General features: G+C 35.1%; 1 protein-coding gene across 2 annotated transcripts in view; it reads left to right on the forward strand.

Annotated features, from left to right (window-relative positions):
- mys (position-specific antigen beta subunit myospheroid) overlaps positions 1-18,914 on the forward strand; it is a 390,003-nt gene that overhangs the window by 322,506 nt on the left and 48,583 nt on the right. For both annotated transcript variants that reach the window (XM_090394055.1, XM_090394056.1), the window contains exon 17: positions 11,668-11,766. In XM_090394055.1, coding sequence (XP_090250181.1) covers positions 11,668-11,766 — 99 coding nt within the window. The remainder of the gene's footprint in view (positions 1-11,667; positions 11,767-18,914) is intronic.

Here is an 18,914-nt window from a genome sequence, read left to right on the forward strand (position 1 = left end):
TAATTTTGGGAGGAGAGTTAGCCATCAAAGGGGAAATACAATGTTTATTCTATTATGAAAACTTTGAAAATAAAATTTCATTTTGATGCATGCACCTATACATGTTTCGAATGATAAACTGTAGGGAAAGTATCACTACTTCAAAACTACCACATAATATCAAAATTTGCCGAAAATACGTACATAACAGTTGACTTTATAACCGTTTATTTCGATTTGTAGCAAGTGATTAGGGGAAACCAAGAAAGTTGAAGTGCAAAAACCTACAGATTACTTTATAGATCAAAATAATTAGCAAAAAGATTTATAGTGACATTGATCTTCCAAAGTGATTCAATATGAAGTGAAGAAAGTAGAAAAGATTTCTTATTTTGCACTGGCATTAAAAACTATAATTATATGATAAAACAAGTAGTAAAAATGAATATAACTCATAGGTATTTAGTGTAATATAACTCGGATTCTGGTTACCGGAATCTAAGTTATTTACACTAAATGCATACTTAAAAATGTATATAAGCAATTATCATGTATCTGACTCTTTTTAGGATAAAACAAGATCCCACAAAAATGTCACCGGGCAAACAGCAAGCAACTGTGTTTCTTGCTATAGGCAATGAGCATAACTACTTACGCCAGGTAATCTAGTTAGGTGTTCTCGTCAGTGTGAAGGATTATCGCACCTTCTAATGGACATGATGGTCAAATTACACTTCTTATCCATATTCTTTCAACAGGTGAACATAATCTTATCCAGGATTTGCTGGACGTGTATATACTTACAGCAAAGAAATGGTACTTTAATTGTAAGTGGAGGTTTCTGTGGTTTAGAAGTTCATAAGGCATATTCCGGTAATTGGACCACAATTTTTTATTAAGCTAAAAGCACAATAAAGAAATTAAACCCGACAAGTTTCGTAAGTCATTTGACTTGCTTCTTCAGAGGTAAAAGGTAACTTAAAGTTTAAAACAACAAAAAAGAGAAATTATTCAAAAATAGTTCATACTATACAGTTGTAGCCGTCTGACTGTTCATAAAATTGAAAAATCAGAATGCATATTCAAAGCAGTGCTAAGTTTACACGATGCTGGATGATGTGACGTTCTGTTGTTCACGTTCATAATGTCTGAGGTCTGACTGAGGTATGTTTTTTATCAAAGCTGACTGAACTTGGTGTAGAATTAAGCCTTGGTTTTTATTGCATTGTGTTGGAATTCTAAGCATGTTTGCAGCTTCTTTAAATTTCCTTATGTAACAGTTATTTTCTATGTAAGACATGTTTGTTTTCTGCCAGAGTACATTGTGGCCTGTGGAAGTGATATGGTAAGCTAGACCTGATTTGTGTTCTCTTCTGTTTTGCACATCCTTTTGGTGTTTGTTCATGCATATTTCCCATATCTTCCTGTTTGTCCTACATAGCAGATGCCGCAAGAACAATACATTTTATAAACACCTAGTTTTCTAAAGGATGATGTGGAGGTTTCGGGGGATATAGAAATCTTGAAATTTTTTCCAGCAGCAGAAAGGCTACTTTGATGTTATGTTTGTTTAGTAATTTCGCCATCTTGTCTGTAATATTCTTGATATATGGAAGTGTGATAGCGTTTTTGAAATCTTGTTTCTGTGAGATGCTTGTAGGAGGTTGTGGGGGATTTTTTTGATAGTCTTGGGTTCATAACCATTTTTTTTTTTGAGGATCTGTGTTAAATATTCCAATTCTTCATTTCTCTCTTTTTCTGTGCTGGAAATATTATAAGCTCTGTCCCTCAGGATTTTTATTAGACCTATTTTTTGCGAAGGGTGGTGGTGGTGTGAGGCTGCATTAAGAAATCATCCTGTGTTGGTGGGTTTTCTATATATTGAGAAAGAAAGTTTATTATCTTTTTCAATGACTTCTAATAGGATGTCAAGAAAATGAAGTTTTCTAAGTTCTTCTTATTCTAAAGTAAATTTTATATTCTTATGTAAATTATTCAGCTAATCTTTGAAAGCTATGAGTTCATCTGTTGTTCCTGGCCATATGATAAAAATATTGTCTACATAGCATAGCCAAATTTTTGGTTTTTTATGATAATTGATTAAAGCATTATTTTCAAAATTTTCCATAAATAGGTTGGCTAAAGCCAGAGAGAGGGAAGAGCCCATAGCCAATCCTTTTTTTTTGTTCCCAAAATTTGTCTTGATACATGAAAAAAAGTATTATTTATACAATGTTTATAAAGATCTACGATGTCCGGAGAAGGTAAAGAGGCTGATAACTCTGAACATTATAACAATAAAATGAAAACTCTTCTTGAAGATTCTAATACCTATAGACCTTTAGACAGAGATCCCACATGACGCACTCACAATAAAATCAATGATCTAATTAAAAAGATGCCTAATTGGACTGAAGAACTTAAAATAACTCTACAATCAAAACACCCATTAGTTCTAAGAATTTATAGTGTACCAAAAATTCATAAGATAGGTATTCCCTTAAGACCGATAGTGGATGGAAGAGATTCTCCGACCTCTAATTTAGCAAAGCATCTCACCAACATGATTTTACCTCACACAGGAAAAACATCTTTCATCGAGAACAGTGGACATTTTATTGAGAAGGTAAAAGATATTTACATTGGACCTTCAGACATCTTCACATGTTTGGATGTTATCAGCCTACTTACAAATATTCCAAGAAAAGAAATTGTGAATCTCCTTGAAGATCTCTTTCCTCCGGACATCGTAGATCTTTATAAATATTGTATAAATAATACTTTTTTTATGTATCAAGACAAATTTTGGGAACAAAAAAAAAAAAAGGATTGGCTATGGGCTCTTCCCTCTCTCCAGCTTTAGCCAACCTATTTATGGAAAATTTTGAAAATAATGCTTTAATCAATTATCATAAAAAACCAAAAATTTGGCTATGCTATGTAGACGATATTTTTATCATATGGCCAAGACCAACAGCTGAACTCATAGCTTTCAAATTAGCTGAATAATTTACATAAGAATATAAAATTTACTTTAGAACAAGAAGAACTTAGAAAACTTCCTTTTCTTGACATCCTATTAGAAGTCATTGAAAAAAAAGATAATAAACTTTCTTTCTCAATATATAGAAAACCCACCACTGCCCTTCGCAAAAAATAGGTCTAATAAAAACTCTGAGGGACAGAGCTTATGATATTTCCAGCACAGAAAAAGAAATAAATGAAGAATTGGAATATTTAACACAGATCTTAAAAAAAAAATGGTTATGAATCCAAGACTATCAAAAAAATCCTCCACACACCTCCTACAAGCATATCACAGAAACAAGATTTCAAAAACGCTATCACACTTCCATATATCAAGAATGTTACAGACAAGATGGCTAAATTACTAAATAAACATAACATCAAAGTAGCCTTTCTGCCACTGGAAAAAATTTCAAGATTTCTATATCCCTCCGAAACCTCCACATCATCCTTTAAAAAACTAGGTGTTTATAAAATTTATTGTTCTTGCAGCATCTGCTATGTAGGACAGACAGGAAGATCTGGGGAAATATGCATGAATGAACACCAAAAGGATGTGCAAAACAGAACAGAACACAAATCACGTCTAGCTTTCCATACCATGTCCACTGACCACAATGTACTCTGGCAGTAAACAAACATGTCTTACATAGAAAATAACTGTTACATAAGGAAATTTAAAGATGCTGCAAACATGCTTAAAATTCCAACACAATGCAATAAAAACCAAGGCTTGGTCAGCTTTGATAAAAAAAAAAAAAAAAAAAAAAATACCTCAGTCAAACCTCGGACATTATGAACGTGAACAACAGAATGCGCATCATCCAGCATTGTTTAAACTAAGCACTGCTTTGAATCTGCATTCTGATTTTTCAATTTTATGAACGGTCAGATGGCTACAACTGCATAGTGTTACTAAATCACTTAAGGAATTGACAACGTAGATACGAATAAAAATTAAATTACACTTTAATAAATATTTCCAATATTTCGGTAACATCACGTTGCGATCTTCAAAAGGAACTTACAAAAAAAGGCACGTGCACGTAGGCACTACAACATGGTAACTGTGAATGAAGTGATGACGCTATTGTTCTCCTAAAAGTCCTGATGGTGCCCTCTAACGGACTAAGTAGGTGTTCTTGGCCATTGGGCTGAAGGTCTACTGATGTAAGCTTCCCAAATTTGAGGCAGTCTCATACAACAAAATTTGTTGAGGTTTGGAGAGTTTCTTAGGGCTGAGGCTGATTCCATAAATAGTCTTTCGAATTTGTATTTGCTAAGGTGTCTTATTGTAGCTTTCTTCCACCGTATTCTGTGGTGTGTATCCAGAGCATGGTCTGCAAGACCAGAATGGCTGTACTTGTGAAAACAGATGTAGTCCTTGTGTTCAGAAATTCTGATATTTGCTGTCCTGCCTGTTTTTGGCCAAAGTAAGACAGTTTACAGCAAGGGACCTGGTATACACCAGGTAGGTCTAGGGGAAGTGACTGGTCTTTAGTGGAGCGGATAAGGGATGCCAATTTTCTGTATGGTCTGTAACAGGAGGTCAAGTCATGTTTGTTTACGATTTTGTAATTTTTTCCTAGGTGCCTCAGATGTTGGTAATGGATTTAGAGTAATCCTTGTTGTGGAGGTGGGGGGGGAGGGGTTGAGGTTTGTAGGTTTCAATATTTTTTGGATTTTTTTAGGGGTAGCCATTGGCTGAGAAAGTCGAGGATGTGATTTAGTTCAGTGTTTAGGGCCATGTCGTTAGAACGGATTAGTTTAGCTACTGTATAGTGTTTTCACCACTCCATATTGTTGTGTGTGTGGTGGGGGGGGGGATTGTTGGTGAATGTACCTGCCTGTATGGGTGGGTTTTCTATAAACTGAGAAAACTCAGGTTCCATCAGGCTGGCAGGTGACTAGTGTGTCTAGGAAAGGGAAGCTGTTGTTTTTCTCTTTTTCCAGGGTGAACTTGATTCTGGGGTGTTGGTTGTTTAAGTGTGTTAAGAAGGAGAGGAGTGTATCGGAGCCATGTGGCCAAATAGCGAACACATCATCAACGAAGCTATATGGTTGGTTTTTGTGGGGCAGAGGCTAAGGCTTTTTCTTCAAAGGTCTCCATAAAGAAATTGGCCAAGGGTGGGGAGAGTGGTGAAACCCATAGCTGTTCCCTCTATTTGTTTGTAGAATTTTCCCTGCCAAACGAAATAACCTGAGTTCATTGCGAACTGAAACAACTTCGGGAACAAATCGCCGCCACACGGTTTCTCTTAGCGGACATTAACAAAGCTATTCGTGCTTTTGAAGAAGAACTTTCATGCCCTTTAAATCATGAGCTTTGGTCAATTTTACATGATGTCTTGTGTACCTCTGCAGACAAAGAATTTTAAAAAATAAGAGGTCGACAGATGAAAAAATTCGAAAAATTAAAAAGAACTCGACCGTCAATCGAAAACTTCCTACCAACACTGTTATCAATCTTTCTTCAGTCATCCTGAAGCACTCAACACGCTTTCACGTGGCCACAACTTCACCATTGCTCCCAGAAAAATACCTAGTGAGGATATTATTTTCCAGATCGAACGTGGAATCCGCCACCTTCCAAATCAAATCGCCAACAGTGTAAGACTAAGCTTGTGTCCTCTCCAAAGCAAGACCACCAAAACCAACATATCCAACAAGGAATATAAAGCTTTGCAGGAAATGAGAGATAATAAAGAAATAGAAATAATATCACAAAGCAGATAAGGGAAATGCAACTGTAGTACTTAACCTAAAGGACTGCACAGGTAAGCTTAATGCTCTTCTATTAGATCGGGCTACTTACATTCCTATCGAATACAGTCCAACCAACTCACAAATCAGAACTTCACAGGCTCCTTAAGAAAGTCGCTTCTTGGCCTGTAAAAGTTACCAACACATTAAAGCCGTTTAACTCTATACCCCCCCCCCCCTGTATTTATGGACTCCCAAAAATACATAAAGAAAATGTGCCATTATGCCCCATAGTGGATGGCATTGATTCCCCCACATACAAATTAGCTAAACATTTGGCCAAAGCGCTCACACACTATACTGGCAACACACCATCACACATAAAAAACTCAGCCCACTTCAAAGCCAGCATAGAAAACCTTACACTCCAACATACTGACATAATGGTCAGTTTTGATGTCTCCTCCTTATTCACAAATGTCCCACTCAAGGAAACTTTAGAGCTAATCCAAGCTAAATTTTCTCCCCTCTCGGCCCTATTTCAGTTCACAATGAACTCAGGCTATTTCGTTTGGCAGGGAAAATTCTACAAACAAATAGAGGGGACAGCCATGGGTTCACCACTCTCCTCACCCTTGACCAATTTCTTTATGGAGACCTTTTAAGAAAAAGCCTTAGCCTCTTCCCCACAAAAACCAACCACATAGCTTCGCTACGTTGATTATTTGTTTGCTATTTGGCCACATGGCACTGATACACTCCTCTCCTTCTTAACACACTTAAACAACCAACACCCCAGAATCAAGTTCACCCTGGAAAAAGAGGAAAACAAAAACCTCCATTTCCTAGACACTCTAGTCACCTGCCAACCTGGTGGAACCTTAGTTTTCTCAGTTTATAGAAAACCCACCCATACAGGCAGGTACATTTCACCAACAATTCCCCCCCCCCCCTCCCCAACAATATGGAGTGGGTGAAAACACTATACAACAGGGCTAAACTAATCTGTATGACATGGCCCTAAACACTGAACTAAATCACATCCTCAACAGTTTCTCAGCCAATGGCTCCCCCCCCCCCCCAAAAAAAAAAAATATATATATATTATTCTTCTTCCTAACATGGAATATAGGCCATGTGGCCTGTTCCAGTCTCATGCCATCTCTTTCTTGGTCTTCCGATTCTTCTTTTTCCACTTATTTTGTATCTGTATACAAAATAAGTGGAAAAATAATATTTTTGGTAGTCTGCTTTTGTCCATTCGATTTAAATGTTCTAGCCATTTTTGTTTATACTGTCTTATGTATTAATTAATTGGTTTGATTTTTAGGGATTGTAAGATTTCTTCATTTGTCTTGTGGTCCCACTTGGTATATCCAGCTGTTTTTCTGAGGAACTTCATTTCTGCTGTTTGAATTCGTTTTTCATCTTTCCTTTTCATGGTCCATGTTTCGCTTCCGTATAGTAGAGTTGGTTTTGACAAGACATTATATAGTCTGATTCTAGTGTGTTTTTGTACCAGGGATGGCTTAAATATACTATTTATTATGCCATTTACTTTGATAAAGTTTGATATTTTAGTGTCTGTCTTTTTCTTCTTCGTATGATAGATCACATCCCAAGTATCTGAAAGTGTTTACTTGTTCTAGTATTTTATTATCTATCACTATTTTACTTCTTATTGGGTTTTCTCCTTTGAATGCCATTATTTTTGTTTTTTCTTTGGATATTGTCATATTATATTGCTTTGAGATATCATTTAATGATTTTAATGATCTTCGTAAGTCATCTTCTGATGCAGCTAATACTATTTGATCATCTGCAAATAGTGTATCTATCTTCATTTGCAGGGTCATTTGTATACCAAATGGGTTATGCTGTTTCCAGATTGTTAATATTTCATTTATATATATATTGAAAAGCAGAGGTGAGAGGATACATCCTTGTCGTACTCCTCTTGATATATCTTTCCATTCTAATTTAACTGCTATTTTATTTCCTGTATATATTTCTTGAATAGATTGTAAAAGTTGGTTTGGTATGTTTAAATTGGTTAATATTTTAAACAATTTTTGTCGACTAATTTTGTCAAAAGCTTTTTCATAATCAATAAACGCCACATGCATTTCTTTTTGAAATTCTCTTCTCTTTTCTATTAATAATTTTAAAGTAAAAATTGGATCTATGCAGGATCGGCCTTTTCGGAAACCATTTTGTTCTTCTAGTAATTTGTTTTCTACGATGCTGCTTAGTTTCTCTTTTAATATTCCTGCATATATTTTATATCCTGTATTCAGCAGGCTAATTCCCCTATAATTATTGCAATTGTTTTTATTTCCTTTTTTATAGATTGGGATGACCAGTGCTTTTTTCCAAGAGCTAGGGGTTTTTCCGGACATCCAAACCATATTAAAAAATTTCAAAAGTCTTTCATTAAATTTTTCACCTGCATTTTTGTATAGTTCTATATTTATATTGTCTTCTCCTGTCGTTTTCCTATTTTTCATCTTCTTTATTATATTTTTCAGTTCTAACATTGTGATATTTTCTATTAGGTCATTCTTTGTCTTATAAAATTTTAATTCATTGTTCTCATCTGTCCAGAGATTTTGGAAATAGGTCACCCATTTTTCTAAATCTATTGTTTGTATTTTTATCTTTTCTTTTATTTCTTTATTCATGTATTTTATTACTTTATAGGTTTTGGGTTGTGGCTTAAATAAATCCTTTTCTAGTTCTGTTATGAAATTGTTCCATCTTTCTCTATGTTTTTTCCTTACTTCTCGTTTTGCAATTGCACTATTTCTTTTATACTCTATTTCTGCTTCTATTGTTTTGGAATTTAGCCATTTCTGGTAACTGTCCTTTTTGGTTTTTATTATATTTTCTATTTCTTTGTTCCAGTCTCGTAGTCCTCTTTTTCTAATCCATTTGTGCTTTATTCCTAAGGTTTCTGTTGCTGCTTTTGTGAGAATTTGTTCCAAATTTTCCCATTCATCTTCTATGTCACTTGATTCATGTGTGGTTTCTGTTTTTAAGTATGTGCATTTTTGATATTGTAGTCTAACTTGAGGATCCTGTAATGAAGAAATTTTGTAGCTTGGCTGGTAAGAATTTTCAATTCTATGTGTTTTTAGCCACTTTGGTTTAAAACGAATTTTTGCTGATACCATATAATGATCAGAGTTTAATTCAAAGCCTCGATATGCTCTTATGTCTAAAATTAACTCCGCTAATTTAAAATTTGTGATAACGTAGTCAATTACTGATTTGTATCCTCTGGCTGACCAAGTATATTTATGTATTTCCTTGTGTTTAAACATTGAATTCATTATTCTCATATTATTATAAATGACAAAATCGCACAATCTGCGACCATTTTGATTACATGTATCTTCGCCAAATTTACCTATGTTTGTTTTGTCTTTTTTGTTTCCTATTCTGGCATTTAAATTTCCTGCTAGCAGTAAATAGTCAGTTTTGTTTGTTTTATCTATGGCATTCTGTAATTCTTTATAAAATATATTACTCTCTTCTTCTTTTCCCTCTTCTGGTGCATATGCACCAATTATTGTTATGTGGCTTCTTAATGTCTTGAGTCTAATTTCTATTAGTCTTTCATTCAAATAGTTGTAATATACAATATTGTTCTTTAGGGGTTTATGTACCATAATCATTATACCTGCTTTTGCTCTTTCTTCTTTTTTTACCCCACTGTAGATTTGTATATAGTTGTTTGTTTCTTTTGTACCTTTTTGTTTTTTCTTTGTTTCTGTTACTATACATATCTTTATGTTAGCTTGGTTTAGTTGTTTATCAAGTTCTTCTTCTTTGTGTGCAATGCTTCTCACATTCCATGTTGCAATCTTCATTATGTGTTCCTTTTTCCAATTTCGTTTACCGTTTCCTGGGTTGTGGTCTTTTCCCTGACAGTCCGTCCGGCTTTTCTTTGCATGAAACTTGAAAGTATTTTGAATTTCCCCAGGGCAGGTTACTAACCTGTCGCTGGGTAAGTCCAGTGGTAGGGCTGCTACCTAACGCCTCTGGACAGGCAGATCTAACAGCATTTACTCTGTTAGGGTGTTAAGGATATACCGCCCATACTCGGTCGCCAGTGCCTTCGTTTGTACTTTTAGAACAGGATGGACCACGGGAAGGTGAGGTTGACATTTGAGTGGGAGAGGCTATGTATTTCGCTTCACCACCCCTTCCACCCAAAAAAAATATTGAAACCTACAAACCACAACCCCCCCCACCACCACCCTCCACAACAAGGATTACTCTAAATCTAGGAAAAAATTACAAAAATCGTAAACAAACATGACTTGACCTCCTGTTACAGACCATACAGAAAATTGGCATCCCTTATCCGCTCCACTAAAGACCAGTCACTTCCCCTAGACCTACCTGGTGTATACCAGGTCCCTTGCTGTAAACTGTCTTACTTTGGCCAAACAGGCAGGACAGCGAATATCAGAATTTCTGAACACAAGGACTACATCCGTTTTCACAAGTACAGCCATTCTGGTCTTGCAGACCATGCTCTGGATACACGCCACAGAATACGGTGGAAGAAAGCTACAATAAGACACCTTAGCAAATACAAATTCGAAAGACTATTTATGGAATCAGCCTCAGCCCTAAGAAACTCTCCAAACCTCAACAAATTTTGTTGTATGAGACTGCCTCAAATTTGGGAAGCTTACATCAGTAGACCTTCAGCCCAATGGCCAAGAACACCTACTTAGTCCGTTAGAGGGCACCATCAGGACTTTTAGGAGAACAATAGCGTCATCACTTCATTCACAGTTACCATGTTGTAGTGCCTACGTGCACGTGCCTTTTTTTGTAAGTTCCTTTTGAAGATGGCAACTTGATGTTGCTGAAATATCGGAAATATTTATTAAAGTGTAATTTAATTTATATTCGTATCTACATTGTCAATTCTTTAAGTGATTTAGTAATGCATAACAAACATATGAGCATGTCTACGAGAACTGTATAGTATGAATAATATTTTTGAATAATTTCTCTTTTTTGTTGTTTTTAAACTTTAAGTTACCTTTTACCCCTGAATATGTAAGTCAAATGACTTACGAAACTTGTCAGGTTTTAATTTTTTATTGTGCTTTTAGCTTAGTGAAAAAAATGTGGTCTAATTACTGGAATATGCCTTATAAAGAAATAGTACACTCACGTATACCATAAATTTTATGCAATACAGCAGTTCCTGTTAGTTTAATATTCTAAGGAAAGAACAATGGATTTCAAATGGAGGCCTCACAAATTTTTCAGCAGCCTCTAGTTATTATATTATGAATTAAATATTTAAAAATAAGTATTTTATTTTACAACTATAATTAGGCCATTTTTTATATTGTTTTTGAGGAGTAAGGTTTTGAAATGTGGCCCCATAGAGAGTGAGGTCCCATCTTGCACTTAATGCACCTTATGGTAAATGCGACCCTGAATACAGGTTTTTCCTTTCTCAGCTCGTTATATTATTATTAAGTAACACCTCCAGGGAGTTCAAAGACTCATCAAGGGAGGTATTATGGGCTCAACATAAGAAAATAACATTAATGGAATGCAAACAAAAGTAGAAATCTTTTTGTAATAAAAGTATTTCGCAGAAGCCATTCTCAAATAGTTTTGAGTTTATTATGGAAAAGGAAATCATATGTTGGAAGTGAAATTCGTTTTTTTTATAACATCATTGTATTGCATATCAGTAAAAAGTATATAAGCAATTATCATGTATCTGACTCTTTTTAGGAGTAAAACAAAGATCCCACAAAAGTGTCATCCATTCACCATTGAAAATGCAATATGCAGTGTAGTTTTTTTTTTTTTTTTTTTTAAGTAAATAAAATGAAAAGAGTTAAGTATAATATAATATTCTCCATTTTTCATTAAGTTTTATTTCTATTTTTGATTTCTTTTATTATTTTTGTATAGAAAATTTGCAGTGGGCATGGCAGCTGTGTTTGTGGTTTATGTAAATGCATGGATACTGAAGAAGAAAGATACAGTGGCACTTTCTGTGAAGACTGTCCTGTAAGTTTTTTGTTGTTGTTGTTTTTGTATATAAGTATTCTATGGAAATATTTATTTCAAGTATAAAATAAATATGGAGGGACATCATTTTGAATTGCAACTAATTGTAAATTGTAATTTGAATTGTAACGTATGAGAGTAAGAACAAATAGAATGGATGTGAAATGGAAGGAATGTCATGAGAAGAGTTATGAAATATTTAAATCTCAGGCCAAGTATTGTACAGAAAGCTAAGTTGAAGTATGAAAAGAAATTGCAGGCTAAAGGCAACCCAAAAGAATTTTATTGTTATGTTGCAAGTAAAAGAAAGAATGAATACAGAAGACAATCTTTAAATTATACCACCAAAATGATCATGTTGAAGTTTCTATAATAGAAAAGTATCTAGACACTGGAATGCAAATAAATAATTTACTAGCTGAGATTAATTATTTACAGCCAGTGTTTCACTAGCTTAGGCTAGCATTATCAAAGGTAATTTAACACTACATAGTCAGTGGAGACACAAACTAAAATAACCAGGATAACAACGGCAGTCATATGCATGTATGGTAGCAGTGGCGCACGTGGTAATTCCTGTTGTTAATGCTGATGGGTAGATAGGGTAGTGCACCAAAATCTATTTAAAACCATACCGTCTGTTCTGTTGCAGTTAACCAGATTCTGTAGAACTTGTGCTGCTTCCAGGATAGTCCCTCTGATTTTAACCTGGATTTGTAAAGTAGCCTGGCTTTCTTCCATCTTATGAAGTGGTCTTTCTCTAAGACTTGTTGAGAGAGCCTGCTTTTATTGGTTCTCCATTTCAGATTTCAGGTGTTTTTTTTTTTTTTTATGTTCTTTTTTTCTGACTTGAGTTAGTTCATCCTGCCTGTCTGAAATATTGAGTTCCACACTGGCAGAGGATGCTGTAGACACCTGGGAAGGAGAGAGGGTCTAGGCCAGGCCTGCAATGCTATTTATTTTGGCCCTTCTGCCTGATTAAAATTAATTAATCATGCAGGAGGAATTTAAAATTAGACGATTTGAGTTAAATTTTTACTAAGACTCTGCATGTTTACGTTCATGTGATTAATGTCACAATCATGTTTCTTTCAACTCGGCAATAAATTGCATTTGGAGTTATTCCCACTGTCGTATTTAATAACAGATCATTAAAATCGCTTCGAGGTTTTGTTAGCGCTAGTGTCGCTGCGGAGGAATTCAAAGTTACATCTCCATGATAACGACTTGATGTCTTCGTACAAGAACGAATCATATTACACAAAGTTGGCCGTGCCTTGACTGGCTTTGGCAGTGTAATGGTTGGTTGCAAATAGTAACTGTTATCATAACCTGCATTATTGTGAATTGTAATTAATATTGTCAATCTTGACACAATGAGCTTAAGTAAAAAGCGTAAAATAGATTCGGAACATCGAGCATTTAACACTAAATAGACAAACAAATATTTTTTTACGTTGTTTGTTTAAGGACAAAATAGTGTGCATTGTTTGCCAGGAATCTATTACTGTGCCGAAAGAGAACAATCTGAGACGTCATTTTGAATCGAAACATCCTAACCTTGGCTAGTTGGATGCAAGTGAAAAGGAAATATAAGCAGCAAAGTTATTGAAACTCCTTAGTGGTGAGCAACACGCCTTTAAAAAAGTGACATCTGCAAATGAAGTTGCCAGAAAGGTAAGCTTAAAAATATCACAAGAAATAGTTTGTGCTGGCAAATCATTTACTGAGGGAGAGTTGATTTAAAAAAAAAAAAAAAAAAAAGTGTCTGATGATTGCCATTTCCAAATTTTGTCATGATAAGAAAAATAATTTTGAAAATACCAGTTTGTCCCATATGACTGTTCAGCACAGGGTGGCTGATATTGCCAAGGATCTTAAAGATAACCTGCAAAAATCAGCTAGTGAATTTGTCTATTATTCACTTGCTATGGATGAAAGTACTGACGTGAAAGATACTGCACAGCTTTAAAAAAATTTTCTATTTTCAGCCACCCCCTTTCATCTCTCCCTCCCCCCAAAAAACGCACCCTTAAAAATAATATATGTACATATTATATAAAAAAACTTTTTTTTTTTTTTTCCAAATTAATTCTTCCACATTGCCTCAACCTCCCTCCCCCTCACACACACACACACATTTTCCAAAACCCCTTTCCCTTTTAACAGCACCCTAACAGCAGAAGTATGCACATCACAGAAAGAAGACAGCCAGCAACATCCAAAAAAAAGTATGTGCAAATTTTCTTTCTATTACTCTGCATATATTTGTCTCTAAAATACATCTATAATGCCCTAAGAATTCTTGAGTAAAAAGCCAATGACATTAAAAAAGGGCACTCCTAAACGAAAGCGGGCAAAATAGCTGTAAAAATAATAAAGAAAATAAAAGTTTAATAAGGAAGTTCAACAATCTTGCAAGGAAGAAAAGTCATCAGCATCTTCCAGCAGACAAGTTGATCCACATCTTCTCAGATTATAAACTTTCAGAAGAATTGTTAGCTGATAAATTAACTTATATATAGTAAAAAATCCTACAGCATCAATTAAAAACCAAACTTTAAGTCTGCTAGAAAGCATTACAAGTTAGTCAAATGAAACAGTGTCCAAACTGAAAATTTTTTATCCTTATACACCAAGACTATATGGGACTACCTATCCTATCAGTGGTCCTAACAGGCACTTAAGCACCCACGACCATTCCAGGTATTCTTGGACTTTGCAACCATAACTTGAGGATAAGATGGTTAGCCCCTATGCCTACCAGTGTGTCCTGTGTCTGTAGATGTGTGTGTTCACTGGGCCAGTTTGCCTGTTCTGGGGGACGAAAATCCCAAATTTCCAGGTGCAAAAACTCCCTACCTCTGTATGAAACTGACTAACTCACCTTTCGTCGAAAGAAACCAGATAAAGGTTCTTCACATCACTAACAGGAATCAAACCCAGGTCTTTCTGACCAAAGGGCTTCGTCTATACTGACTGAGCTACAGAGGTTATATGAGCTACCTAAGGTCCATAAAACCTGGAGCCTCGTTGGATGCCATAAATTGTCTCACTATAAACTAGCAAAACTGACATCCATACTCAACAAACACATCAGCAAAACATTCTTATGTAAAAAATACTCTGCAAACTCTAAAATCACTATACAAACCCTTCAATAAGTAGAATAATCACTTAGTAAGCTTTGATGTGTCATCCCTTTTTACAAATGCTCCAGTAGATGATACACTAGTTCTCCTGTCAGATATACAGTATAACCCACTGACATTTGCTGACTCTTTAAGCATTGTCTTAAATCAGAGTATTTCAGCTGGAAGAACAGCCAGCTCTTTAAATAAATTGAAGATGGTAATGGGCTTCACACTTTCATTCACCCATTGCATACTTATATATGCTATAATTTGAATCTTTGCACTTAATTCAGCTTCCCTCAAGCCCAAAGTATTGTTGAGGTATACAGATGATGTCTTTGCCATTTGGCCACATGGCTCACAGACTTTCTAACTTTCTACATTTCCTCAATAATATTCATCCTCTCATTAGATTCACCATGGAAGAAGAAGAAAAAGGATTTCTTGCTTTCTTGGACACTAGTTACAATGCAAACAGATGGGCCTTTCACACTTTCCTTTTACCATAAACCTGTGCATACAGGTAGATACCTACAAGCCACTTCACACCACAATCTGTCCCAGAAACTTGGAATTTTTAAAACTTGAGCCTCTAGGACAGAGCAAATTTCATCCTCAAGACCAGCACTGTACCTGAACCAGCCGACTCTACTCACGTCATTCCAGCAGAACATATACAGAAAAAAAAAAGAAAAAAAAAAACTCGCCAAACTCATTAAAAAAAACAACAAATCCCAACTACAAAAGTGGACTATACATACACTATATCTTTACCCTACATCAAAGGCACAACAGATAAACTGGGCTCCCTTTTGAAGCAACACAGAATCAGAACTGGATACAAACCTCCAAACAAAATTTCAACCTGCCTAAGACAAAACAAGGATTGCCTAGACTCCTTCCCAGGTATCCCACATCCCTTGCCAGTGTGAAACTCAATATTTTGGACAGACAGGATGAACTACTTTGGTCAGAAAAAAAAAGAATATAAAAAAATATATATATGGAATGGAAAGCCAAAAAGCAAACTATCTCAACATGCCTTAGAGAAAGACCACTTCATAAGATGGAAGAAAGTTAGACTATTTTACAAATCCCAGCTTAAATCAGAAACTGTTCCTGGAAGTAGCAGAAGTTCTGCAGAACCCAATTAACTGCAAAGAACAGACTGCATGATTTTAAATAGATTTTAACACACTTCCCTATCTACCCATTAACATTAACAACAGGAATCGCCACAAAGAATGCCAGTCACCATACGTACACGTGATTGCTTTTGTTATCCAGGTCATTTTAGTTTGTTTCTTCAATGACTATGTAGGTTAAATTACCTTTGATAATGCTAGCCTAAGCTAGTGAAACACTAGCTGTAAATAATTAATCGTAGCTAGTAAATTATTTATTTGAATTCCAGTGTCTACATAGTTTTCTATTCAAGAAACTTCAACATGAATATTAGCAACAGCCATGGAAATTTAAACATGGAAATAGAATGATACTCTGTTTATTAATTCTTACATCCCTTAGTAAAAAATTAAGTCTAAAGTTTGCTATCAGAATGTGTGGGATTGGAGCTAGTTCTGTGTTCTTGATTGTTTTTATGTGATGGAGAAAGGACTTCACTGCAGCTTTTTGACCAGACAGTTTTTGTTTTATCATATACAGACACTTCCAGGAAATCATCACTAGCAGTGCCTAAATACTTACCATATCCCTTCATGAAAATATTCACAAGAACTCATGTGAAGGGAAGAGTTATTCTCTTCCCCCACATACACGTGATATTAGCTACACAGTTTCCCTTTGTATCTATAAGGTTCCCTTGCATTTGTACATTTTAATCAGATTTCCTCCTCTCCTATTTCTCAAACTTACTAGTATGGCCTCTGAACTTTACGTCACTATCTAATATAATCCTAGGTGTCTAATTTTATTAACCACTTGTAGAATTTTGATATAGCACTTGGCCTTTGGCGTCTTCAGTTGAAAATGCATACCTTAGCATTTAGCAACAGTGATCCTAATTTGCTAATAGAATGCTCAAGTCAGTGTGCGTAGTTTGTGGATTAGATAAGTCCCTTATCACACTTAACTTTGTATCATTAGCATATAATTGGCCATTCCCCTTTGGATCATCCTAGATGTCATTAATATACATGTTAAACAGCAGTGATCCAAGCAGACCTCTGTGATACTTAATGGTCACTCCTTTTCTTAGACTCAGCACCTCTGTACAACATCACTCTATATACTTGTCAGCCATTCTTCCATCCATATTGCAGGCCTGTTTTGCAACCTGTTTCCTTGAGCTTGTATAATAATCTTCCATATGGAATTCTTTGAAATACCTTGGAAAAACCCAGCAGGATTGGTATATTATCCAAACCATCTGTCACTATTGTAAAATATGAAGAAAATTGCTGAATCAAGACAATTATTAAAGCTGTATTAAAGAATCATTCTGTCATCTACCCACTTCTGGATGCAGATTCTAACTAGCCTTTCTAATATCTCAGTGACTATGCCAGAGATTGGTCTATAATTGATTGCATCAAGTTAATTTGACTTTTGTTTAATGGAATTATCTTGCTCTACTGCCATTCATTAGAAAATGTGCTCTTGCTGAGATTCGTTTAATGACTAGGTCAAAACTATTGCTAATTCTCTTGCACATTTCAGCACCCATACAGATATCTTATCTAGTATTAATTTGCAGTGAAACAGCTTTTAATACCTACTCATTCACTTTCGTCTCTTTTGTACAGTTTGCCTCCAACATCTAAAAAGCTAATGGATCTACCTGGGAATGCATACCTTAGTAAATAAAAACTTAACTGAGTTAATTTTAGTGCAGCTGACATACTCATACCATTCAGTAAAGTTATTCTTCCATGGTCATTATTTCTTTATACTCACCACATAGCCAAAGAATTCACTCAGATTTCTTTTGGCATCTTCTGCTAACTTTTCATAGTCTAACATTTACTTCTTCATAGTGGTTGTCATTCTCATGGAGCATCCATAATGCTTCTGAACCTAGTTATCTGATTTCTTCTGATATTGGTTACATAACATTTTTCTTTTATTGCAGCTCTTGCTTTAAAGTATTATGTGTGTGAACAGTTGACGCTAAAATCATTGTGACAGTATAAGAAAATCATGGTATTCCAGTGGTCTGGAATTAACTAGCACCTTGAAAATTACTATTTTGTCTCATAGCAATTGATGTTTTTCCCTTAAAGCAAAAAAAAATATTTTTGCTTTTCCTGGAAAGAATTAAAAAATGCTATCTGTAACGAAGCCAGAACTTCCTGGAGATCTTCCATCTCCTGTTTCACTACCTTACTGGGAGGGAGGTATCATTTTGGAATGAGCACTGCATAAAAGATTCATCAGCATCTTCTGATCTAAGTTAATAGGATAGTCAAGAATCACAACTGAGAAAAGTAAGCATTATAAGCTCATTTATGACTTGAATCTATGAAATAAACAAGCAGAACTTCTGAGATCCAAGCTGCAAAAATGGAATTTCTTGAATATAAAAATAAAAATCTTTATACTTTATACAAATAAAAGTATAAAGATGCCCATACAGTGAAATCTCACTATAACAAATATTGCTATAGTGAATTCACTCACTATAAGAAATTATTAAAAACCCTAGAATTAGGCTACTTGTATATAGAAGCTAATGAGTTCACATTAGTTGCCTTAGCACTTTTTGCTACTTGTATATGGGATATATATAACTTCTGTATTATTTCAGCCTTGCTATCTTTTCTGGGTCTGGCTCTTACTGAAGAGACCCCAATAAAGGTCAAAACTTATCTGGGTATAGGCCCTTTCCACAACCCATAGCATTATATGCACCAAAAGGATGTGTACTTTGCATTTTGGGATACTAAGACAACTAATGTGAAGTCATAGTTACTATATGTAAGTAGCCTAGTCATGAAGAGACTTCACGCTCAAACTTTGTTTGCTTACACTTGGATAAAGGATTAAATAACAATA

This window comes from Typopeltis vanoorti, chromosome 6 (genome assembly GCF_054136105.1).
Source record: "Typopeltis vanoorti isolate ZY-2024b chromosome 6, IOZ_Tvanoo_1.0, whole genome shotgun sequence".
NCBI lineage: Eukaryota > Metazoa > Arthropoda > Arachnida > Uropygi > Thelyphonidae > Typopeltis > Typopeltis vanoorti.